General features: G+C 45.4%; 1 protein-coding gene across 1 annotated transcript in view; it reads right to left on the bottom strand.

Annotated features, from left to right (window-relative positions):
* Positions 1–25,915, bottom strand: part of LOC311228905 (MAM domain-containing glycosylphosphatidylinositol anchor protein 2) — a gene marked incomplete at its 5' end in the record, with an annotated part of 580,884 nt that overhangs the window by 242,005 nt on the left and 312,964 nt on the right. The window contains 2 exons of the mRNA XM_084314863.1: positions 948–1,185; positions 1,423–1,514. Of these exons, the coding sequence (XP_084170989.1) occupies positions 948–1,185; positions 1,423–1,514 (330 nt within the window). The remainder of the gene's footprint in view (positions 1–947; positions 1,186–1,422; positions 1,515–25,915) is intronic.

Below are 25,915 nucleotides of genomic sequence, written 5' to 3'. Positions count from 1 at the left end.
AGCCAACAATTCCGGCTAGCCTTAGTATACCTATTACATGGTCTCAATTCCATTAGCCCCCCCCCCCCCACACACACACACACACTCTTTATACACTAGGGGAGATGTGTGTGTTAACCTAATTACTGTACTTTACTCTATTATGACTCTTATTCAGCCACTAAAATATCCATATGTACATACTGTACTAGTTGTATTCATTCCTCAACTGTACAGCTCAGTAGACACGGTGGACTGATACAGTATATGTTATGTTATCAACATGCTAAATGTATGCAAAATGTTAGTCGGAAACAATGGTAGCAGCCAATTAGATGGAAGGACGGAATGGATGTTTAGTCTCTGATTAGTTGAACTGATGGGTGTCAAGGTTTGGTCCACAGGTATAAAAGCATCGTCGGTATACTGTGTGTTGTAAAAGTATAATACATGTGGTTATTACTGTTTATTACTCAGCCGTCTACTGTATAGTGAAGATTTTATTTTTATTTGAATAAATGTTGGTTCATCTATTAAAAGATGAATGCTTTCAAAATGACATACACAAGGATATTAGGATAGTGAGCTAAAGGTGTTTTAGTTTTTTTCCCGTTGACCCATCCGCACTCTAGTGCAGACTTCATGTGAGTATTTTGTGAACTGCTCCTTATGTGTCTGTATTGACCTCAGTGTTAAACATAAGTTAAAACAGTGCCGATCACCAAATGTAATAACGTTCTTAGCTCACTTTCTTTACACATAGACGTATCCTTTTAACCACTCCTGGTGTACGATCTTGTGAGAACTTAGAGAACTTGACGTACAGCGTCTGACCTATGGTATGTGTGCTGTAGGTGCGTGTGAGTGAGGATGTACATGGTGCGAAGAGGTGTGTAGATGCGGCGAGGGGGCGAGGGGGGGGGGGTACGTAGATGCATGGCCAGGCGAGGGAGGTGTGTGAGACTCACCAGTCGTGGAGGAGATGTTGACGTCGATGCTGATCTCCGGTATGCCCCCTCCCTTCAGCGCCGCCACGCAGGTGTAGGTGCCAAAGTCGGTGAACTTGAGGTCTATGATGTCCAGGTTGGTGGTCCCCGGCGAGATGTCCGGGTCCGTCTGGGTGATCACCATGCGCTCGGAGCTCCGCAGGGCGCGCCCGTTCTTCAGCCAGCTGAACGTCAGCTCCTCCGGTGGGGTCGCCTCCACCTATAGAGAGATACAGGATAGAGGAGTTTTTTTTTTTAAATCCTTCATGTCACGTTCACTTGAATAATTGGTGTGGCATGTCATGTGTTTTGCTCCTTCGTGTGAAAATGATGGGTTTAAAGGCTGGCCTAACAATGAGTACTAGTTGCAAGTGCAATAATGTCGTGTGTGTGTGTGTGTGTGTGTGTGTCTGTGCGTCTGTGTGTCCAAGTGCTCTCTCCAGCGCCTTCACTGTACCTGACAGGATATCTTCACCTCCCGTCCGATCTGGATGTTGTCGTCGTTGTGGTAGGGGTCTGGTGTGATCCAGAAGCGGCCCTTCTTCAGCGCTGCAAAGAGACAAACCTGTTACTACAAACTGCTGTTGCTGCACCCGGGGGAGCGTGTTACTACAAAACTGCTGTTGCTGTACCCGGGGGAAGCGTGTTCTCCAATTCCAGAGACATTTGGAAAGAAGAACAAGGTCAGCCAGAGCACATAGCAGAGAGAGAGAGAGATAGACAGAGAGAGATATAGAGAGAGAGATAGAGAGATAGAGAGATAGAGAGATAATCTGAGATTGAATACTTCTCTCCAAGTTCAGTTTTAGCCCCAAATAGCACATTTGAAAACTACTGATTGGAAAGGTAAACAGAACTGTAGAGCATTGCACTACTCAAAGATGACACACACACACACACGTGCGTGCGCACGCACAAGTATACTGCTATACGATTGAAAAAGATACAAAACAAAATAGCCACTGTTGCTAATCCAATTTAGTTTTCAAACTCCATTTTCAAAGGACAGCTTCTCTGAAGGAAAAACAGGTGCATGGTTTCATTATGAAGCATGTGTCCCGACCCTGAGCCTATACAGTTCAATTTATCTCTTCTGCAAAAAATAAAAAACAACAACAACAACAACAGAAAAACTGACAACGCCACGAACATCTTTTCATCTCACAATTCCCGGGTGACATTATCATATTCTGTTCTGCGGAGGGAAAGCGAGAACAAAACCTGTGTGTCAGACTTAAACACGGGAAATTGAATGTGCAAAACATCGAGGCACACTGTGCCGAAGTGCGCGGGGAAGGAGAGAGAGAGATGACTGACATCCATGCCTTCCTACCATCCTTCCCTCCACATCTTAAATCATCAGCGAGCAGGGGATCTGATTTCTGACACACGTCAGACAAACGTTATAGGATGGTATCAACGCGGTCCCACCGTGACTTTTGTCATCATTTGCATTCGCGTGCGCACACGTCGCTTTACATAATGTTCTTCCACAAGCCGGGGATCAGATCCTAGGCGCGGCACAGGGAATTCACTAGCTGTTGGCATAGAAACTGGCGTTGATGAATTGTAAATGTGACACATGGTGCATGTATATCTCTGTGACCTTTATGGATGTAATACAAGATATTAACAACAGCCCACGATGGCTGCCCTATAGTGCTCTGATCAGGGGGGTTATGTGAGCATGCGTGCTGACAGATGCACAACATGCGGTTAACAACATAGGATGAAGCCTGTAATGGAAACCATTAGAGCATTTTAACACACGCACGCACGCACGTACGCACACACACACACACACACACACACACACACGCACACGCACACGCACACACACACACACAAATGCACAGGGGAAGCAATTCACTGCAATATATGAGAAAAATAAACGTTGAAACTTGAAACACACATACACGCACCACACACACACAAATCGTCCTCCAATCAAACCATTTGTTCCATGAAATGTATGAGACAGAGTTTGACTTGAACTGAAAAGGGTGTTGTGTCCCAGCGAGTTCCTCTGTAGAGTAGGAAGCTACAAAGGAGTGTTGACACTGCAGGGATGCATAGTCTCATCCAATCATCACACATTGTGCGTGAGTGTCTTTTTGTGTGTTTTCATGTGTGTGTGTGTGTGTGTGTGTGTGTGTGTGTGTGTGTGTGTGTGTGTGTGTGTGTGTGTGTGATTAATTGTGCTGTCACAGGTGACATGTGGATTAACTACTTCTCTCTCTCCTTCATCCCTCTCAGCTCAATTAATCTCCCTTTATTCAAACAAATGCAGATCAACTCTGCACTTAACACATTCGCGGCCATTCGATTTCCCCATCTAGCTGTAGCTGGGCCAGGTTTCCATTACATAGTTTCACTGTGCGTCACCTTGTTTGTAGAGCTAAATCTATATTTTATATTATAGCTATGGATACAATACCATGGTCATTTGACAGTAATTGTCTTCCGTTCAAGATGCAAACAATTATAAATTGTTCATTTCATAATTTCGGAATGATCCGGGCTAATTCCTGGGAGGCTGGCTATAGGGCGCAACGTGAATTCTACTAAAACCATTGGCGTTTCATCCCTGTACACGCTACTATTTTCAAATCAAATCTATATAATAGGCATTATGTTTCATCATGAATGCATGAAAGGGGGGGGGGTCGTGTCTGATTATTTGATTGCCAGTAACGTCATTCGTTATTACCACACACGCCGATCAGGGGGATGGGGATGATAACCTTGCACGATCAAGCTGAAATTGACATCAAATCATGAATCAAAATCAAATGTATTTGTAAGGCCCGACAACACACGTTAATGTCCCCATGGGCCGTACACGTCTTCTTTAAACAAGTCAAGAAGAAACATCACAATAAGTCAAGAACAAAACAAGAACACCATAAGGTCCAATTTTTTTTTAATAAATGCAAAATAAATGCAACACTCCCAGACATACCCCACGCGAAGGTAAGGAAAAACTCACTAAAACCTAGCAATAGGAAAAAATGCACCACAGGCAATGTGTAGGAGAGAAACCTTAAAAGGGCCATTCAAGGGGGGATCTCCCTTTTTAGATGTCGGTGATAGTAGTGTTGCAGTAAAAACAGTTGGTAAGCATGCACTCATGTGTGTAGTGAAACACAGATGAGTGCATGCGATAGCAACTGAACAGATTGTCAGATTGTCCTTACCTGTGGTCGGTGGTATTCCAAAAAGAATATTCCAATTATTTGATGGCCATCTGGTCCATCCTATGTCCACCTGGTCCACGACATAACCCACCACAACATATGGTTCGGGGGTCCCGAAAACGATTCAATGCGATCGGGTGAAGCCCTGGGTTTCCCATTACTAGAAAAGTCTGCCTGGAGTGGTTTAAACGTAGCACCCGGTCTGAAACAGGGTTTACTGCACTCTCAATACTGCTTACTAGCAGGATATGGCCGGCACTGCACCTTCGGAGTCCCAGTATGCATTTTAACGGCAACATACAGGTCCCTGACATTGAATAGGATATTAAAATCGAAAAAAAGGGAAAACGATCGGCCGCTAACCGTTGGCACCCAATAACGTATATATACGTGGTTGGCTGCGAAAGTGTTAACTCATTCACTGCCAACGACAAGTGGCTGTGGGACGGCCACACGTCTTCATGTTTCCTTGTCGAGCGAGGGCAGCTGTTCTGGCGGTTTCATCGAAGCGCGTCAAATATCTCCGATCCATATGTTGTGGTGGATTATGCGGCATGCCATAGACGAAATGGACATTGGATATACCAGATGGCAATCAAACAATTGGAATATTACTTTTGGAATACTCCCGGCCACAGGTTAGGATGATTTGACGTCAATTTTAGCTTGATCCTGCAATGCTTTCATACCGATCGGGCTGATAACCGTTTTTAGTGTTCAATGCAAATGCCGTTACTGACAATCTGAATGAATGAGTTAAGAGACAGAAGACAAAACTGCCTGTTTGAGGCAGACTGAGCCTGACTGCTGAGTGACAGCCTGTACAGCTGTAACTAGCTGCCTTTTCACCATAAAACATTCCAATGTTTGTAAATAGACCACAATAATGAAAATATTAAACTGGGCAATGGCCATAATAGATTCAAGATTCAAGATTCAAGAGTTTATTCATCACATACATTACCAGGGCATACAGTGAAATGTGGTTGGCATAGGCCATTTTGCAATTAAGCCTTTGCAAATGAAATAGCCCATGTAAATAATGGCATATCATATAGTAATTTGCCTATGTAAATACATTTGTAAATATGTTTTTTAATGTTAATGTTATATAGGCTAGGGCCTCAAATAAAATCTGCAAAAAAAGCATCTCCTTGTTAGACTATGGGCCTAGGCCCTACTGTTGGTCAAAGAAACTTCCCAATAAACATGTTGTACCTTGAGTCAGAAGTTTGTTTGTTTTGAAAGAAACGCAAGAATAGAAGCATGATTGTGTTGTAAGTTCATTCCTACTCGATATAAATGTTAAATAAATAATAAATGTTAGTCAGTAATTATTTTGAGCTCAGAAGGCCTGTGCATGGCCCAACGTTACGTTTGATTTAACGTACCCGTTAACTATAAACAAGTGGATAGAGGACCGGCCTACATCTACCGGTATTCATAAAAACAGCATTATTAGACATGCCAATCCAACGAAAGACGAGCTGGACGCACTGGAGAAAAGCCATAATGAAATCAACACCACCAAGTCGACGGCCGGGCCTGTCGTCCAACTCCCGGGAACTGTCCAAGGTGCTGATCCCCCAAGGCGCTGATGACTTTCTCAGACTTTCGCTTGCATAAGCCTAATACATCATTAATTTGCGTTGCCAAGCTGGTTGATAGCCTACTCCATTTGAAATTCCATAGCAACGAGACATCTTTAGGAAAAAAAATTCTATGCCAAGTTCACTGAAATCGATATAAAATACCATAGAATTGTCTGTATTCATCCTATATTTTTCCTGACGGTGCAACTTGCTGTATAAAAGCAATAATACACGAGCACCCGTGGGATGTCATGAATATTGCCACTTTGTGATTGCCACTTTGTGATGCTTTGCTCTCGTGGCTGCGGGCGCATCACAGCCGTGGCAATATTCATGACATCCCATGGGTTATCGTGTATTATTGCTTAAATAACACTAAAGGTAAGGGGAAAACACAAAAAGCACAATATGGCATCTTTAAAGTAGCTCATATTAAATGTACTTAAGTATCAAAAGTATCAAAAGTATTTATCTGGTATCAAAATGTACTTAAGTACAATGTAACAAAACAACCAGCTATTTCTTTATTAACTACTTTATTAACTACTGTTGATGAATTGTAACGTGACACGTGGTGCATGTATATCTCTGTGACCTTTATGGATATGATACAATACATTAACAACAGTCCACGATAGCTGCCCTATAGTGCTCATCAGGGAGGTGATGTGAGCATGCGTGCCAATAATCAATATCCTCAAGACGACAGATGCATAAAATGCAGTTAACAACATAGGATGTAACCTGCACACGCACATGCACACACACGCACATGCACGCACACACACACACACACAGGGTCGCCCATGTGTGTGTGTACCTTTGCATTAGACAACTAAACGTGAAACTTTAACCCTGTGATGCCCAAATAAAAAAGACATTAGCAACTTCAGAGGCCAGAGAGTGGGACCTATAGAAACATTTACCATCGAATAGCATTGTCAGGCTGAACAACAGATCCCATTGATTATGTAAATGTGGTTTTTAGCTTTTTTCTAAAAGCTAAAATTGACAGGGTCACACACACATCCGATATACAGTACTCCAATCAAACCTCTTGTTCCATGAAAATGTATGTGTATGAGACAGAGTTTGACTTGAACTGAAAAGGGTGTTGAGTCCCAGCAAGTTCCTCTGTAGAGGACGCTGCAAAGAAGTGTTGACTCTGAGGGATGCATGATATCATCCAATCATCACACATTGTGTGTGAGTGTCTTTTTGTGTTTTCTCGTGTTTGTGTCTGTGTTTATTTGCATCTGTATTCACATATGTACAGTATGTGTGCATATGTGTATCTATGTTAAGTATGTTATGTGTGTGTGCGTGTGTGTGTGTGCGTGTGTGCATGTGTGTGTGTGTGTGTGAGGGTGTGTGTACTAGTGTGTGAGTGTGTGTATGTGTGTGTGTGAGTGAGGGTGTGTGTACAAGTGTGTATGTGTGTGTGAGTGAGGGTGTGTGTACTGTACTAGTGTGTGTGTGTGTGTGTGTGTGTGTGTGTGTGTGTGTGTGTGTGTGTGTGTGTGTGTGTGTGTGAGTGAGGGTGTGTGTACAAGTGTGTGTGTGTACTAGTGTGTATGTGTGTGTGTGTGATTCATTGTGCTGTCACAGGTGACAGTGGATAAACATTTGGATGAACTACTTCTCTCTCTCCTTCATCCCTTCAGCTCAACTATATTCATCTTCCCTTTATTCAAACAAATGCACATCAACTCTGCACTTCAACTAGCACCATCACCGGTCCAAGTCTCTCAGGTGCTAATACTGCGTTCAAAAAGAGTGCCTTGCAAGGCTGTGTCACAGCAGATTTAAACGTGTCATGGTATTGTTTTTTTTGTCGTCGTTGTTGATTTGTGCTATTGGTGTGCCATTGATTGGTACTGGCAGTGCATCGTCAGTGTTGGTTGGTGTCATTGGCGTCGTTGATTGGTGCTATTTGAGTATCAGTGGTGTTAATCAGTCCTGTCGGTCTGTCGGTGACATCGATCGGTCATCATCGTACCAGTTTCTCTAGGAGGGGAGTGAATAGTGAAGGGAGGGTAGCTTGGTGCAGGTTATTGTGATGCAGCCTTTAGTTCACAGTCAACCTTTTCCTACCATGTCTCTCTTGCCTTACCAAAACTCAGTCCCATCGCAAAGAATATAGCAAGTAATGAGTCATAATGAGAGACTTTCAGTGTGTCTCTATCCAAAAAACGTGTCTATGAAAACTGTCCGAAGTGTAGCTCAACATTTCCTTAGTACAATTTGGATATGCGCAAACACAAACCACTGTTTTATATATTTTAGATAACGCAACACTTTTTGTATTCCAACAAGATAAATGTATCTTCTTCAACAACTCAGTCTCCGCTGTACACTTGCTTCAACCTGCATCAATTCACGCCTTGCGGGAATTCAGAGTGAGACTTCTGTGCAGTGGCAAAAAAAAGCTCTCTTAGTGGACATTTGTCCATGTGATTACATTGCAAATAACGAAGTTGTCCTCTAAGAGTATTGTGTTAATTCATAGTAGAGGTTGGGTGCTTTCTGGTGTGTATGTATCACATTCACACACCCAAGTGATTTAGATTGACTTTACAACTGCAAATACAGGGTCTGTCCACAATATGTAGTTATATTTCATATGGCTTTACGCTCTGCTCTATTGGAACTGTCCCTTTCAGCTATCGTGAACATTTTCAACCACGTGCACGCACGTACACCTGCCTGACCACGCCCACATCCGCTCACATATAAGCAGGGTCATGGCCATACTACCAGCTCCTTCCCTACTTTCACCACCTGGAAGTCCGTGCTGCAGTGCACCTCTTCAAGTTCAGTGCTGAGGTAGTTAGTTAGTTATAGGAGCTGTGTTGACATTGTCTTTTGTTTTTCCCTCTCTCACTAATTTACGGGAGAAAAAAAGAATAATGTTGTCACCACCGGAGAGTCTAGAGCAGGGGTCTCAAACTTGCAGCCTGTGGGCCAATTGCGTCCCACTGGATGATATTTTGCGGCCCCCTACTTGACATCAAAGTTTAGTGTTAGTGCGGCCCGCGCACAACTTTTTGCCGAGTTGGACGTTTTATTTATTTTATCACTTGTAGGCTACCATAGCGCAGGCTCATGACCGCAACGTTACGTTAGTGACTTGGTTGAAACTTGATTCCGGAGTGATACCAAGTAAAGTGGAAGAAAAATATATCCTGTCAGGCAGGCATCCTCAAAATTCTCCGCTATCTCCTCTGCAAGCACTGCTCCACTGTCTGTGTCTGTCTACTCTGGTCCAATCACATTCAGTGTCCCGTCAGCGTTTCCCCCCCCCCCCCCCCACCCACAGTCTGCGAATCAGAGGCAGAGTAGGTCGGGTCTTCACGGAATGCGTGTGTCGTCTCTTTCAACGGTCCGAGTCAGAGTGAGAGTTGACAGTGCATCCACAGGTAGTCTAATCTGCAGGTACTGTAGCTAGTAACCTCGTTCCCAGTTTTATCTCCGTGAGATAAATGTAGCTAGTAGCCTAGTTTCGCCAGCAGGCAGCTAGTAGAAAAATGTGGCATGTTCAAAGATGGCCAGTAAAAGAAAAGTCAACAGTGAAAATCGCTGCAATTCAAAGGTGAATGGACTGAAAAATATGCGTGCATCCTCCCAGCACCAAACCAATGTGCCTAATATGCCAAGAAACGGTAGCTCTTGTGAAGAGTGGCAATTTGAAACGCCACTACGAAACAAAAGTTATTTTGATGCAACCTTTCCTCAAAATTCAGTGCTTAGAACCACAAAAATAAATGGAATGAAATCATCATATCAAGCTGCAAGCAGAATTATTGTTAAATCTATGTCACAACAAGAAAAAGCAACCAAGTCCTCACTCAGTGGCATGGGTTTTGGCTAAACACAAGAAGCCATTCTCTGATGCATACATAATAAAATAATGTATGACTGAAGTGATGGAGACCATGTTCGAAGGCAAACAAAAGCAAATCCCCCTCAGATAGCACAGCAACCAGAATAACTGAAATACTGACTGGTGATTTGAAAGCTTTGTGAATGCACAGTGCATTTCCATAGCTGTGGATGAGTCCACTGACACCACTATGTTCTGAAGAACCGTTCATGTTCTGAAGAACTGTTCATGTTCTGAAATGTTATTGCTAAAGATTGAGAAGATTGGATCAGTTGTACTTTTTGGAATACTTGAAACCCCTTTTTTGTGGAATATTTGATGCGGCCCAGCCTCACCCAGACTCTACTGTACCTCCAGCAGCCCCCAGGTAAATTGAGTTTGAGACCCCTGGTCTAGAGGATTATTCTGACCTCCACCGGCGGAGGAAAGTACGCAAGGGAGTTGCGTGTTTTTTGTCTCCGAGCTTAGGGCTTCGCTGCCGACGCCACTGTATCTCTGGCAACGCCGTCCTGTGAGGGAGGCAAGCATTTTCTGCCCTTTCTTTGGGCTAGGCAGTTGGCTATCTGGAGTGACCAGGCCTGCACTCCACCTTACGCAGCTTCAGTAGCTAGCCGTTAGCTTGTAGCTAGCCGTTAGCCTGATATAGCTAGCAGTTAGCCTGTGGCTAACCGTTAGCGATAGCCGCAGGGATTCTGCGTCATCTCTGGCAGAAGATGTCGTCGGCCTGCACCACGGCCGGCCGCAGGATATGGGCAAAACGCCGGAGCAGGACTCCAGCTGTCGCCACTATTGGCCCCGCCAGCAAGAGGCCTCGTCAACGGGGAGACCACCATTGTTGCTGCCAGCCGTCCTGCGACCCGGGGGTACAGGTAGGACACATTACCCCTTCTGCCCCACTCCCCCCCCGGGGGGATACGACATGTGCAATATAAACCCACAGCTAGGGTCGCGTTCTTGCTTGGGAGTTGTGCAAATTTCTCTGAAATTTGCTTTGGTTGCTGTTTTGTATAACTTGCAAGGCCTGTATTTCTAGCACTTAGCCAATGGCTTATGTCTTTTCTCTCTACCTAAGCCAGTGTTCTTTCTTACGTGGTAAAAGTGAACTTGACGGCTTCATTGTACGATGAGGGTTGTGTGTTTCATGTAAATAAGTTTTAGGATAAAACGTAGCATTGAGTCCGCAACTGGTGTGCTATTGTTAGCTTACATAGTTGTACATATGTAGCATGTAAACCAAGGACTTTTTGAGTCCCTCTCTTCAGTCTGATATTTTTTCTTTGCTTAAGGGTAAAGATAAAAAAATAGCGGGTGGCAAGTTTTTTGCGCGTAGGCCACAAACGAGGTTATCAGCTGTGGTTGGCGTGCAGAATGTAAAGCTATTACACTACAGGTGTATATGCTTTCATTTAGCGCATTATACAACTGGTGTCATGGCTCTGCCTTTTTTATTGCGTCGTATCAGGGGTGAGGTGGTTGAGGGGGGTGGACAAATACCCCCCCCCCACTCACGGACATGTCTCTTGGCCAATAAGAAAACGTGCCTGTGACGTCTTCAATGGCCGGGGAAATCCTGTGTCCCACTATCCAAATTTGGTGTGGGAGACAGCGTTTTTTTGTGCGGTCGGCTGGGAAGGAGATTTTTATTTCTACCGAGCGTCAGTGCACTAGGTTAGACTTGAGGACTCGCGTACATCTCCGGGGGGAAATGAGGGAGTAGATCAAACATTGGCAGGGGGGTTTCACGCCCGTTAGGTGGGCCACCGGGAGCGGCACGTTCGCGTACTGACGGTCTTGGTGGCGCCCCCTGTGATGTTTTGGATCGACACGCGTACCTACCCCCCTCTTAGGACTGGGGGCGGCGACGTGACAAGGGCACTGGACTTGTCCTGGTCATGCCGGACCGGATCAGTTTAACCCATTGTCTGCCGGGGCGCAGACAAGTTCTGGTACCCCGAAGGACCCTGAGCTTTTCCGGGGGGAAAATGCCAGGGCGGGCCGGACGTCACAGGGGTTGATGTCATGAATGTGTGTGTCATATAGATGCCACTACGAGTTGCCCTTAAAGTAAAACTCCAACATTTTGGGAAATTAGCTTATTTGCCATCTATTGTTTTATTGTTTTATTGTGGATCCCCATTAGTCTACACCAAAGTGAGACTACTCTTGTTTAGTCTACTGGAGTTAGACAAGAAGATACATACCTTTTTCTTCTCTGTGCATGCAGTAGGAGTAGGAAGACGTTGGGAACTAGGCTAATGGAGGAACCTACTTCCAGTGACTGACGCTAAGCTAGGCTAACGGTGCGCGTCTTCCTACTCCTACTGCATGCACAGAGAAGAAAAAAGGTATGTATCTTCTTGTCTAACTCCAGGGTAGATGGCAAATAAGCTAATTTCCCAAAATGTTGGAGTTTTCCAACATTTTGGGAACAGTGGTGTGCATTGGTCCATACTATGTTGTACCTTTTTGCACAATGTTAGGTGGGTTGGTCCTTCTACATTCGTTTCACCCCTCCCTCCCTGCTAAACCGGGGATGGGAGGGGGCTGTCGGGGAGGCTGCTTCTGTCAACTCCTCTATGCATCCCTGTGTAGGTCCCGGTCATCCAGGCCCAGGTTGCGCCTTGCCCTCGTTGACCTGTTGGCCTGGGTTAACCCTTTTTAAACCTGAAACGCCTTGAACTGCATTGTATAGCCTGTGTATACTCGCAGTTATGTTTCCGGGGTTTCTTAATACACTCATACAAGTTCCTTGGGGTACACCTGAATAATAAACTGGACTGGTCGGACAACACAGAGGCCCTCTACAGGAAGGGACAGATCAGGCTGTTCTTCCCGAGGAGACTCAGGTCCTTCAATGTGTGCAACAGACTGCTGCAGTCTTTTTACCAGTCTGTTGTGGCCAGCATCCTCTTCTATGCTGTGGCATGCTGGGGAGGCTACATCAACTCAAGGGACACCAACAAGCTCAACAAGCTGGTGAGGAAGGCTAGCTCCGTGGTGGGAGTCGAGCTACCTAGACTTGAGGTGATGGCAGAGAGGGGGATGATAAGGAAGCTGGCTGCCATCATGGAGAACCCCTACCACCCCCTCTACGACGAGCTAGTCAAGATGAGAAGCTCGTTCAGCCACAGACTCATTCCCCCCCGACACTCAACTAACCGCCTCGGACAGTCCTTCATACCAGCGGCCATCAGGCTCCACAACAGTGGGCAGCGACTAGCAGCCTCCAGGCTCCACAACAGGGGGCAGCGACAGCGACTGCTACCAGACATTGACCTGGGACTTATAGGAACCCGAGGAGGACAACCTACACTACCCACTAGCGGGACGCCTCGTTTGACGGCGTCCCGCTTTTTTTGTGTCTCTGAACCAATACATTGTTTGAAAGCTAAGATGACCGCCCTACTTGGCTTCCAATTTTCTGTTGTATTATTATCAACTTTGGACCTGTACTAGATAAGACTTCAGGCTATGGCCCCATTGTGTTTTCCAGCCAATTACAGCTGGAACCTGTAAGAGGCATCTGTTTGCTAAATAATTCAGACGTAAGTAAAAAAATTTAAATAAAGTGTATTTCAGTGTGTTCAAACCTCAAACCTCTAACTCTATTACAGTATCACTCAGAGTGATTCTTCCTGTTGTGGAAGATAATTCAGAATGTTTCTGTTCAAAAGAGGTCAGACTCATGCATGTGCTATAAATGGTTCAAGAATAGCTTTCAAATTACTTTGGGTATGCAATCGACAGGCATTTAATGCAACATTTGCAGGTTATAGGGACTGCTACCTCTATCTGTTTCCTTATTTGCAAAACTTAATACGACTTGTAAATGTGTTAATTATTGTTAGATTGCCGACAGTATTTATTCCGACACAGTAGAAAGAACTACATTTGAGTCAGAGGGGTGTGGTTAAATACTCAGGTCTCAAGTGTCGTACAGTGTACCCAGCATGTATATAATATGTAGAGTGTACCCAGCATGTATATAATATGTACAATGTACCCAGCATGGGGAGTAGAATCCTGAAAGTTGGCATATTTGAGACTTTCTCTCTCTTGCTCGCTGACACATGCTGTTTACGTTTCTAACTAGTACGGGTTGCAGAAAACTGTGAGGGGAAACAGTTGGGCTCACAGGAATCATTGTATTGTTTTCTGTGAGACAAAAAACAAACAAACAAAAAAACATCCTTCCCCTGAAAATATCATCACCCTGAAGTAGAAATGTAGGCAGTACCATGCTAGATTCAGATTAGGATACGACCCTAAAACCTTGGCTACGGGCTGAAATGTTCTTTTTACAGTGTGTGCTGGAAAAACATGAAATTGATATTCTAGGCCATTTGTCCGAGGCTGTTATCTAGAAAACAGAACGTGTTGAAACAAGCATGTCAGAGCTGGTCCCAAGGTCAGTGTCACACTTGGCCTTCAGCAATAACAAACAATCACCTTTGACCTAACATTTGCATATAGCAAGCCCTGTTTGGAGCAGTTTAAAATGCTTTCCTATCCTATCCTCCAATCATTGCAGGGAATAATACATTTGAAATGTGTTGTGCACTACACTGACAAAAAAAAAACGTTGAATTCAAGGAAAGATAGAGTTATAGGGAGAATAACCGTTAAAACTTTTTTTTCATTTTTTTTAATCCTATTTTTCTCCGCCTGATTTTCTGTGCTTTTCCTCCCAACCCAATTTTGTTGTCGTTATGCCAATTCCCCCCTCCCCTACCTGGTCGTTGTGCGCATGTGCCCCCTACTGGTCGGTCTAAGGAGCCCTGAGGTCTACCACATGCTTCCTCCGACACATGCAGAGACAGCCAGCGGCTCTCTTTTCACCTGACAGCGCGGACTCTCATTGGTGAAGTGTAACGCGTGGGAGGTCACGCTGCCTTCACCACATCCTGTCTTTTGCTGTGCAGGCGCCCAGACCTGACCTGTAGGAGTCGCTGTCCACAACGCCAGATTACCACCCATCAACTTCCCTCCCGCTAACTCAGCCAAACGAGTTAGTATGACGGCTGGCCCAAGCCGGAGGCAATGCTGACACCCGGATTCGAGACCGGAGTCTCTTGCATTAGTGACGAGCGCAATCTCTGCTGCGCCACCCAGCCACCTCTATAACCGTTAACTTGACTCAAGAGTAGTAAATTATTTTTCTTTTTTTTTAAGGTTCCATACACTCCAGGTAATTGAATAAATCTATCGGGAAATATGAAAAGTATGTGACATTTAACCTGTGCTGGATGTTGAAATATCTTGACCACGCGTTCCCAGTGGATACTTTTCTCCCATAGCCTGGTCAGGCCACAGATGATGACTCATGCGGGCTGGCAGTACCGTATGCCAGGGCTACCGCTACATACCTGGACTCATGCATATTTCAGCATATTTTGCTCACCGCCTCTTCTACACTGAATCTTCGCATGCAGCCATTTTATCCAAACATAAAAGAGGCGCGTGTGAGTGTGTGTACGCGGAAACGGGACACTTTACCAGATGACACTGTGATGTGTGTGTGTGTGTCCCATACTTCCAACAACACCAACACCAGTCGTGCCAAAAGCCCCGATGAATCTTTAACGATGGTTCTACTCTGAAACAGAACTTTCCCATTTACCCGGGAGGTGAACTGAACTGTGCAGTGTCTCCGCCGACTGTTACATTATTTCAACTGCTTCATTCATATCTTATGAGAGCACTAGAGGCCGCCTGTCACATGTGCGTATGTGTGGAGTCTGTGCGCATTTGTTTGTGCGTGTAGGCAAGCGTATGTCTGTGTGTGTATGACTGTATGTGTGTGTGTTGAATAGTAAGGAATAGTAGGAGGCTTTACAGAGAGTCAGTCAGTCACAGAACTCGCCTGCTGTGGCACCAAGCAAAGTGGGGAAGAGTGCTGTGAATTACGGCCACTGAGAAACTCTTAACAAGCGTCTCGAACACCAGCCTCACGCCACCAGTATCACAGGAAACGGGGCGCACAACAACAGTTACCATGCACAAAAGATAACATTGGCCCTGAATTATTGATGGCTTTTGGAAAGTCTGCTTCCTTTCATCGGCATCAGTGCTCTCGGTCACTGAACCTGAGCCGTGGCTACGTGCCAGAGAGACGTAGCATCCAGAGAGACGTAGCATCCAGAGAGACGTAACATTAAGATCTACACATATTCTTAATTCTGTAACTTAAACCACACACATTTGAAATGTTTATTCTAATCCTTGGAATACACACATTCTTAAGATACACACATTTATTCTGTAAACCTTGGAATACTTATTGTAAAACTATATTCTTAAGATACACAAATACATATTCTTAAGATACACAAATACACTAAATACATTCTGAAGATATTGTATTTTTCTGAAAACCTTGGAATACACAAAAACATATTGTGAAATGTTTAATCTGAAAACCTTGGAATACACAAATACATATTGTGAAGATACACAAATACATATTGTGAAGATATTGTATTTTTCTTAAGATACACAAATACATATTGTGAAAACCTTGGAATACACAAATACAATCTGTAAAATAAAAATAAACTTTTGAATCTTTTATTTCTGACAATAAAAAAAACTTATTTTGAAAAACGTGGAATACACAAATACAATCTGAAAAAAAAAAACGTTTGAATATTTTATTTCTGACAATAAAAAAAAAACGTATTTCTGAAAAACTTTTATTTTGAAAAAAAAATCTGAAAACTCCTCCCCTTCCGTAACCAGATGTCCCTCCCCTCCTAAAACGGGATGTCCCTCCCCTCGAAACCGGATGTCCCGCCTCCTTGAATCCTCGACCAATCAGAAAAGGGGGCATGACTTAGGGGGTCATAAATCATCTCAAAACTCAAATCAAACTAAAATGGGCGTGGCTATATGCCCTTATAAGGTCTGACATAAGCTGTCTCTTACTCCTCTCTCTCTGGGACACTTTTCTTTACACAGTTACACAGTTCAGTGACATGTCTTGTTTATTTTAGCTACAAAGATGATGTGATGTATTTAGAAATCTAAGAAAATCCTTGTTTCAATAGTATATGAAACTCAAAATGTCCTTTGTTATTAATGTGACTGAAAATGAGTTCAATGTTTCACATTTTGTTTATCATTATATTATTATTTATCATTTAGGAAATTCTATTTGAATAAATTATATTTTTGAAAGCTAACCTCACCTTTTAATTGCCAAATAATAACATACACTCTTACCAGCGGTCAAAACAATGCCATTGACTGCTTTTTATATAGAAATAAAATATATTATGCATAATTGAGTTCGGAATTTTCAGTTGCTCATTTGGCCCCCTGGGAAAAATAATTGCCCACCCTTGATCCAGAGAGAAGTAGCATCCAGAGAGACCCAGCAGCCAGAGAGAAGTGGCATCCAGAGAGACGCAGCATCCAGAGACCCAGCAGCCAGAGAGAAGTAGCATCCAGAGAGAAGTAGCATCCAGAGAGAAGTAGCATCCAGAGAGAAGTAGCATCCAGAGAGACGCAGCATCCAGAGAGACGTAGCATCCAGAGAGAAGTAGCATCCAGAGAGATGCAGCATCCAGAGAGAAGTAGCATCCAGAGAGACGCAGCATCCAGAGAGAAGTAGCATCCAGAGAGAAGTAGCATCCAGAGAGACGCAGCATCCAGAGAGAAGTAGCATCCAGAGAGACGCAGCATCCAGAGAGATGCAGCATCCAGAGAGAAGTAGCATCCAGAGAGACGTAGCAGCCAGAGACCCAGCATCCAGAGAGACGTAGCATCCAGAGAGACGTAGCATCCATTTACATTTAGTCATTTAGCTGACGCTTTTATCCAAAGCGACTTACATGTTCTGTACGACAAGCCATCAGGAAGGGCACAACTCTATCAGCTGAGCAACAATGTTCATCAAAGTGTTGAGTGCTACAGTGTAGGTTAGTTTATTAGGACAAGTGCATGACAGTAAGGTTAGTTCGTTTTTTTTTTTTTATTCAGATAATGGTTGAATAAGTGCGTCTTTAGTCGACGGCGAAAGATTGGACGTGTTTCGGCTGTCCTAACTGGGGTGGGTAGTTCATTCCACCATTGTGGGGCAAGGACTGAGAATAGGCGACTTCTCTTTGATGACCCTCCCGGAGCTTGGATAGGAGTAGATCTGAGGCGGCCAGAAGATGCAGAGCGTAGGGGTCTTGAGGGTGTGTAGTTAGAGACCATTGACCGGAGGTAGGCGGGAGCGGTTCCCTTTGCCGCACGGTATGTTAGGTCGAGGGCCTTGAAGCGGATTCGTGCAGCAATGGGGAGCCAGTGCAGGTCCCTAAGAAGTGGGGTGACATGGGCCGACTTCGGTAGGTTTGAGATCAGGCGGGCCGCTGCGTTCTGAATGAGTTGAAGAGGCTTAGTGGCAGTGGCCGGGAGGCCAGCGAGCAGTGCGTTGCAGTAGTCAAGGCGGGAGATGACTGTTGATTGGACGAGTAGTTGGGTGGCTTCTTTTGTCAGGAAGGGGCGGATCCTTCTGACGTTGCTCAGGAGGAATCGGCAGGTTCTGGTTGTCGCTGCGATGTGAGCAGAGAAGTTCAACTGGTCGTCGAGGACAACACCAAGGTTCTTGGCGGTCGGGGACGCGGTCACAGCTGCATTCTCGACTGTGATGGAAAGGTCGGTCAGGGCGGAGGATTTGGCCGGCAGGTGGAGCAATTCTGTTTTGCTTAGGTTCAGTTTGAGGTGGTTGGTCGTCATCCAGGCGGAGATGTCGGACAGACAGGCCGAGATCCGCTCAGAGACGTGGATATCTGAGGGAGGGAAGGAGAGGAAGAGTTGAGTATCGTCGGCATAACAATGGTAGGAGAAGCCATGAGACGTGATAATGTTACCCAGTGATTTAGTGTAGAGAGAGAAGAGAAGGGGTCCTAAAACCGAGCCCTGGGGGACATCCGTCCGCAGGGGGCGGGTGGCCGACAGGGTCCCTCTCCATGACACTTGGTAGGAGCGGTCATTGAGGTATGATGACAGCCATGTCAGCGCAGAGCCAGCCACTCCCATTCCTGCGAGGGCCGCAAGGAGGATCTGGTGGTTGACTGTGTCGAAGGCTGCAGATAGATCTAGGAGAATCAGGACAGATGAGAGGCCTTTCGCTTTTGCTAAGTGAAGTGCCTCTGTGACCGCAATGAGGGCTGTCTCTGTGGAGTGACCAGTCCTGAAGCCTGACTGATTAGGGTCTAGGAGGTCATTCTGTAAGAGATAAGCAGTAAGTTGGCTGGATATAGCACGTTCAAGTGTTTTAGAAAGGAAGGAGAGAAGAGAGACAGGACGGTAGTTGCCTATGACGGTAGGGTTCAGGGATGTTTTTTTTATGAGGGGCGTGACTCTGGCTTGTTTTAGGGAGGTGGGGACCACCCCCGAGTTGAGTGAGGAGTTGATGGTTGCAGTTAGGAATGTGAGGATGTCTGGTGCTATGGTCTGGAGGAGTGGGGAGGGTAGCCGGTCCAGCTGGCATGTAGTCGGACGGTTCGACGTTACCAGTGTCAGGGTCTCGGCTTCTGTAATGGGAGAGAAAGATGACAGAGTGAAGGATGAGGTTCTCGATTCAGCATTTGGAATGGGTGGGGGTTGGGAGAAGGAGCTGCGGATGTTCTCCACTTTTTCCTCAAAGAAGATCGCAAAGTCTTCGGCAGAGAAAGATGAGGGAGGGGGGGGGTGGGGGGGGAAGTGAGTAGGGAGGACATGGTAGCATGCAGTTTGCGTAGATTCTTGGCAGAGGCCTCGATCCTATGGTGAAAGAAAGAAGCTTTGGCATTAGTAATGGTTTTGGAGAATGTTAACAAGAGGTTGTGATATGTGTCGATGTCAGCAGTGAGGCGTGACTTTCTATACTTCCTTTCAGCTGCTCTCAGGACCTGTCTTTGTTCTCTCACTGGATCTGTCAGCCATGGACTGGGTGGGGAACGGCGGGCAGGTTTCTCAATGAGGGGACAGAGCTTGTCGAAGGAGGTTGTAAGGGCTGAGAGGAGGGTTGAGGTTGCCATCTCTGCGGAGATAGCAGAGAAGGTGTCACTCAAAGGTAGAGCGGATAGTATGTCAGAGGAGAGGGTGGAGGGGGATAGGGAGGCCAGGTTGCGTCTGAGTGAGACGGTTTGAGTTGGGGTGAAGACCTTTCGGTTAAGCATGAGAGTTAGTGAGAAGGATATGAAGGAATGGTCAGATACATGTAGGGGAGTTACCGTGGTGTTAATGATGCTGGAGTTACGGGAAAATATGAGATCCAAGGAGTTGCCTGCTTTGTGGGTGGGAGGCATGGCAGTGGGAGTCAGGTCAAACGATTGTAGGAGGGAGACTACTATGACTGACTGAGATGAGTCAGGCAGGTTGAAGTCGCCCAATAGAAGGAGAGGGGTACCATCTTCCGGTAAGGAGCTTAGAAGCATGTCCAGCTCATCTGTGAAGTGATCGAGCAGACCTGGAGGGCGGTAGAGTGTAACAATGGTGAGATTGAAAGGATTAGAGACAGATACTGCATGATATTCGAAAGAGGAGAGTGACAGTTCTGGGAGTGGTGTTAAGTTTGTAGCCCATGAAGGAGATGTCATGAGGCCAGTGCCTCCACCCCGTCTGGAAGGTCGAGGTGTGTGAGTGAAGTTATAGTTTGTAGATAATGCTGCAGGTGTTGATGAGTTATTGGGGGTTATCCAGGTCTCAGTTAGAGCCAGGAGCTGCAGATTTTGACTATGGGCGTAGGCAGTAATGAAGTCAGCTTTCTTGACTGCTGTTCCATAAGCCTCCCCGTACTGTGACAGGTGTATTAGTGGCTGTAGGAGGGTAGGAGAGATTAGCCGGGTTGCTAGCAAACTGCCGTGGGTGGGTTGAATCGGTTCTGGATGAGCAGATTGTGGATATAGGTATGAGACACATTGTGGTGTCAAGGGTGGCAGGGAGGAAGTAGAGAAGTAGCAGAGTGGGAGGGAAAGGGATGTTTTCTAGAGTGGAGTGTAAGATAGGATTATGGTGTACTTAGCACTAGGTGGATCCCTGGATTCCTCGGTAGATAACTCCAGGAAAACTCCTCTTTGTCCCTCTTCGTTTATTGCCGCTTCGCTGACGCTAAGCCAGCAATCCTTTAAATCCCTATCACTAATTAGTGTTGTCTAACACCTGGCCCTTAATGGGGCACTTAAGGAAACAAAATGGCAGCTTTAAACACGCCCCTTAATCAAGTCAGCTGGTCAGGTCAGAAATCAAGTCTCAGTTTAAAGATATTACTAAATTACTTAAAATGTCTTACCCTGATGCAGTGTAAGTCTCTCGGTGAATGTGATGTCCTTCCACAACAGAATGTAGTACAGAGTGATTCTAGGAGAGGCTGAGGTTCTGCTTTTAAGCAGTGACAGGCCTTTGATAGCACACTCAGTACACAAGTGCTGTCTTTAAGCAGGAAGCAGCCTTTAATGGGGCACTTAAGGAAACAAAATGGCCGCTTTAAACACGCCCCTTAATCAAGTCAGCTGGTCAGGTCAGAAATTAAGTCTCAGTTTAAAGATATTACTAAATTACTTAAAATGTCTTACCCTGATGCAGTGTAAGTCTCTCAGTGAATGCGATGTCCTTCCACAACAGAATGTAGTACAGAGTGATTCCAGGAGAGGCTGAGGTTCTGCTTTTAAGCAGTGACATGCCTTTGATAGCACACTCAGTACACAAGTGCTGTCTTTAAGCAGGAAGCAGCCTTTAATGGGGCACTTAATGAAACAAAATGGCCGCTTTAAACACACCCCTTAATCAAGTCAGCTGGTCAGGTCAGAAATCAAGTCTCAGTTTAAAGATATTACTAAATTACTTAAAATGTCTTACCCTGATGCAGTGTAAGTCTCTCAGTGAATGTGATGTCCTTCCACAACAGAATGTAGTACAGAGTGATTCCAGGAGAGGCTGAGGTTCTGCTTTTAAGCAGTGACAGGCCTTTGATAGCACACTCAGTACACAAGTGCTGTCTTTAAGCAGGAAGCAGCCTTTAATGGGGCACTTAATGAAACAAAATGGCCGCTTTAAACACGCCCCTTAATCAAGTCAGCTGGTCAGGTCAGAAATCAAGTCTCAGTTTAAAGATATTACTAAATTACTTAAAATGTCTTACCCTGATGCAGTGTAAGTCTCTCAGTGAATGTGATGTCCTTCCACAACAGAATGTAGTACAGAGAGAAGTAGCATCCAGAGAGACGCAGCATCCAGAGAGAAGTAGCAGCCAGAGAGAAGTAGCATCCAGAGAGACGTAGCATCCGGAGAGACGTAGCATCCATAGAGACGCAGCATCCAGAGAGAAGTAGCATCCAGAGACGCAGCATCCAGAGAGAAGTAGCATCCAGAGAGAAGTAGCAGCCAGAGAGAAGTAGCAGCCAGAGAGAAGTAGCATCGAGAGAGAAGTAGCATCGAGAGAGAAGTAGCATCCAGAGAGAAGTAGCAGCCAGAGAGACGCAGCATCCAGAGAGACGTAGCATCCAGAGAGACGTAGCATCCAGAGAGACGTAGCATCCAGAGAGAAGTAGCATCCAGAGAGACGCAGCATCCAGAGAGAAGTAGCATCCAGAGAGAAGTAGCAGCCATAGAGAAGTATCAGCCAGAGAGAAGTAGCATCGATAGAGAAGTAGCATCCAGAGAGAAGTAGGAGCCAGAGAGACGTAGCATCCAGAGAGACATAGCAGCCAGAGAGAAGTAGCATCGAGAGAGAAGTAGCATCCAGAGAGACCCAGCAGCCAGAGAGACCCAGCAGTCAGAGAGACCCAGCAGTCAGAGAGACCCAGCAGTCAGAGAGACCCAGCAGTCAGAGAGACCCATCAGCCAGAGAGACCCAGCATCCAGAGAGACCCAGCAGTTAGAGACCCATCAGCCAGAGAGACCCAGCATCCAGAGAGACCCAGCAGTTAGAGACCCAGCAGCCAGAGAGACCCAGCAGCCAGAGAGACCCAGCAGTGCTGCTTAAAGCTCACTCACCAAGCAGCTTCTTTTCTACAAGGTATTATCCTGTGACGAGATGGAGGTTCTGCTTGTGATGATACGTGTATTAAGCTGCCTTTTAAGAACCTATAGACAATAGTGAATATGGCTGCTTGATTCAGAATTTAAGGTCATACGGATTACAGGCAGAATGCCGTATCCCATTCCCTTTGCTCTCTCTGTCTTCTTTTAGCTCTCACATCTATTGCTGTACGTATTACAATATTCCTGTGTCTTTTTTTTTCTCCAGACAGCCTGTGCCAGCAGAAAATGTTTTACAATTTTACACAGCTTTAATAGCCTGCTGGTATAATGGGTGGCCTGTACATGAAAAGCACAGATAATCACACAAAGAGAGAGAAGCCCCAGTTGGAGCCTGGTCGTCTACAGAGGCAGGATTACAATACCTCCTCCAGGGAGCTTCTTAGTGGGTCAAAGATACAACATGGCCCCGACATCCTGACGACCACACACACACACACACATGTAGAGACACACATGTAGAGACACACATGCAGAGACACACTGCGGGAGACTGCCTTGAGACATCCTGACGACCACACACACACACACACACACACACACACACACACACACACACACACACACACACACACACACACACACACACACACACACATATGTAGAGACACACTGCAAGAGACTTCCTGAGACATCCTGACGACCACACACACACACACACACACACACACACACACACACACACACACACACACACACACACATATGTAGAGACACACTGCAAGAGACTTCCTGAGACATCCTGACGACCACACACACACACACACACACACACACACACACACACACACACACACACACACACACACACACACACACACACATACATACATAGAGACACACTGCATATATCTATTCATCCATCCATCCATCTACCCATTTGTCTATTCATCCATCCATCCATCCATCCATCCATATATCTATCTATATATCCATCCATCTGTCCATCTATCTATCAATTTGTCCATCCATCTATCTATCTCTTCATCCATCTAGGTCCCATGGTGTGTCAGCCGGTGGTAAATCAGTGGAACTCATCTCATCGCTGAGGCCAGATGGACGTGTTTCTGGCTGCACAGTAACTTCTTCCATCCCAGCCTGCGTGGCTCCACTCAAGGTTAAACACACATCAGAACAACATGCATTAGCGTGCTCCAACACACACACGCACGCACGCACACACACACACACACACACACACACACACACACACACACACACACACACACACACACACACACACACACACACACACACACACACACACACACACACACACACACACACACACACACACACACACACACACACACACACACACACACACACACACACACACCATCTTCCAAACACTCCCTCCCTGTTAATCACACACACATTCAAGGGGGCGTGTCCCTAGAAGCTGCCAGTCACCTTCATGTTGACCTCCAGTGTTAGTGGTGGGTTTAGCTACAGGCCAGGATTATCTGCACTCTCACAGCAACATGTGACATGTGTAGTACCGGTATATGCTAGTAGTATGTAGGAACACACAACAACATATATGCGTAGATCACACATAAACACACATAAACACACACACACACACATACGCATGAGCGTACACACAAACACAAAATTATGCAAGCAGACAGACACATATACAGATACACACATGTATGCCCACACACACACACACACACACACACACACACACACACACACACACACACACACACACACACACACACACACATACACAATCCTGAGGGCTGTAGCCCAAGTCTCCGGCCTTTCTGTGCCAGAGCTGGCCATCCAACCATTAGATTTTACATTCATAAATGGAAATATATGCGGCTCTGGTCTGCAATTTATTCCAAAGCAAATTTGATAAGAGTCATTCACATGTTGATTCACATGCTGCCAGGCAGCTTTTTTTGTTGAAATTGCGTGAAAGGCAGTGGTTTTTTCACCAACCCGTGTAAATAAAGCCAGTGGGGAGCTCACAATGGAATCAATCACGGCTTCACTCTATAAATAAAATGTGTGTGTGTGTGTGTGTGTGTGTGTGTGTGTGTGTGTGTGTGTGTGTGTGTGTGTGTGTGTGTGTGTGTGTGTGTGTGTGTGTGTGTGTGTGTGTGTGTGTGTGTGTGTGTGTGTGTGTGTGTGTGTGTGTGTGTGTGTGTGTGTGTGTGTGTGTGTGTGTGTGTGTGTGTGTGTGTGCGCGTGCGTGCATTTGTGTTTGTGCTTTGTGTGTGTATTGGTATGTGTTTCTTGACAGACTGGAATAGCTGGTGACTAATTTGTACAACTTTGAATCCTGAAGTTGTCAAGAACTCCGGGAGGAATTGTTGGGAGGATCCAACGACATCACAATGCTGTTTGATTTGGGAATCTTTGATACCTACACCGCCACTCACTCCCCTAACATCACAACCAGGCAAAACCATGGGAAGGGGCACACTGTAACATGTCTGGCTGTGTGATGTTAACTTCTTAGCATTGAAGAATTACACCAGGCTAGCTTAGCTTAGCAAAGAGCTATTGAGACGTTAACTTGTTAGCATTGAAGAATTACACCAGGATAGCTTAGCTTAGCAAAGAGCTACTCAGATGCCGTCGCTGTTGGGATTTTGCACACACCCATTTATGTATCAAAACATATTATTAGGCTTATGGCCATACGATGCCTGGTCATACAGCTCTATATTCTCTCAATACACATGTAGATCGACTATAGATTTACAGACACAAGCCAAATCGTCACTAGAGACAAGTTGACAATGTGCCGGGCGGCAGGTACACAGGAAATTAAGTGAGTGGCTCAAATTAAACCTGTTGCTACATCAAGTACAAACAAGGAGCGCCACTTAGTGACCAAAACATGGCACTGCAACTAAATAATAACAGAAATATAGTAGGTGCATTTGTGACTGATAGAATACACACTATACAGCATTGACATGTAGAGATATGAAAATTAATGTCAACCAGCTGGCCAACAACAACAACAACAGACATCTACGATGTCTCATATCAATATTTCTCAATGTGGGGCCATGTCAGCCTGTGGGTGAAACACTGCACAGTACAGTACAACGACTAGAACGCATCTGTCTGCATTGTCACATCGGATACGTCACAAATGTGGCATTTTGTTGGCAACAACCTTTGCGCTACTAGATATACTTGACTCGCACCGGCCTGAGCGTGCGGATAAATCGACCCGCACCCCGCGGACACTCGCTGGGGTCCCTTTAATCCATAAAAAGGATCACGTCAGCAGGGGCA

Source organism: Notolepis coatsorum (assembly GCF_963971535.1).
Source record: "Notolepis coatsorum genome assembly, chromosome: 5".
Lineage (NCBI taxonomy): Eukaryota > Metazoa > Chordata > Actinopteri > Aulopiformes > Paralepididae > Notolepis > Notolepis coatsorum.
Note: the sequence above shows the minus strand (reverse complement) of the source record. Positions and strands in the feature narration are given on the sequence as shown.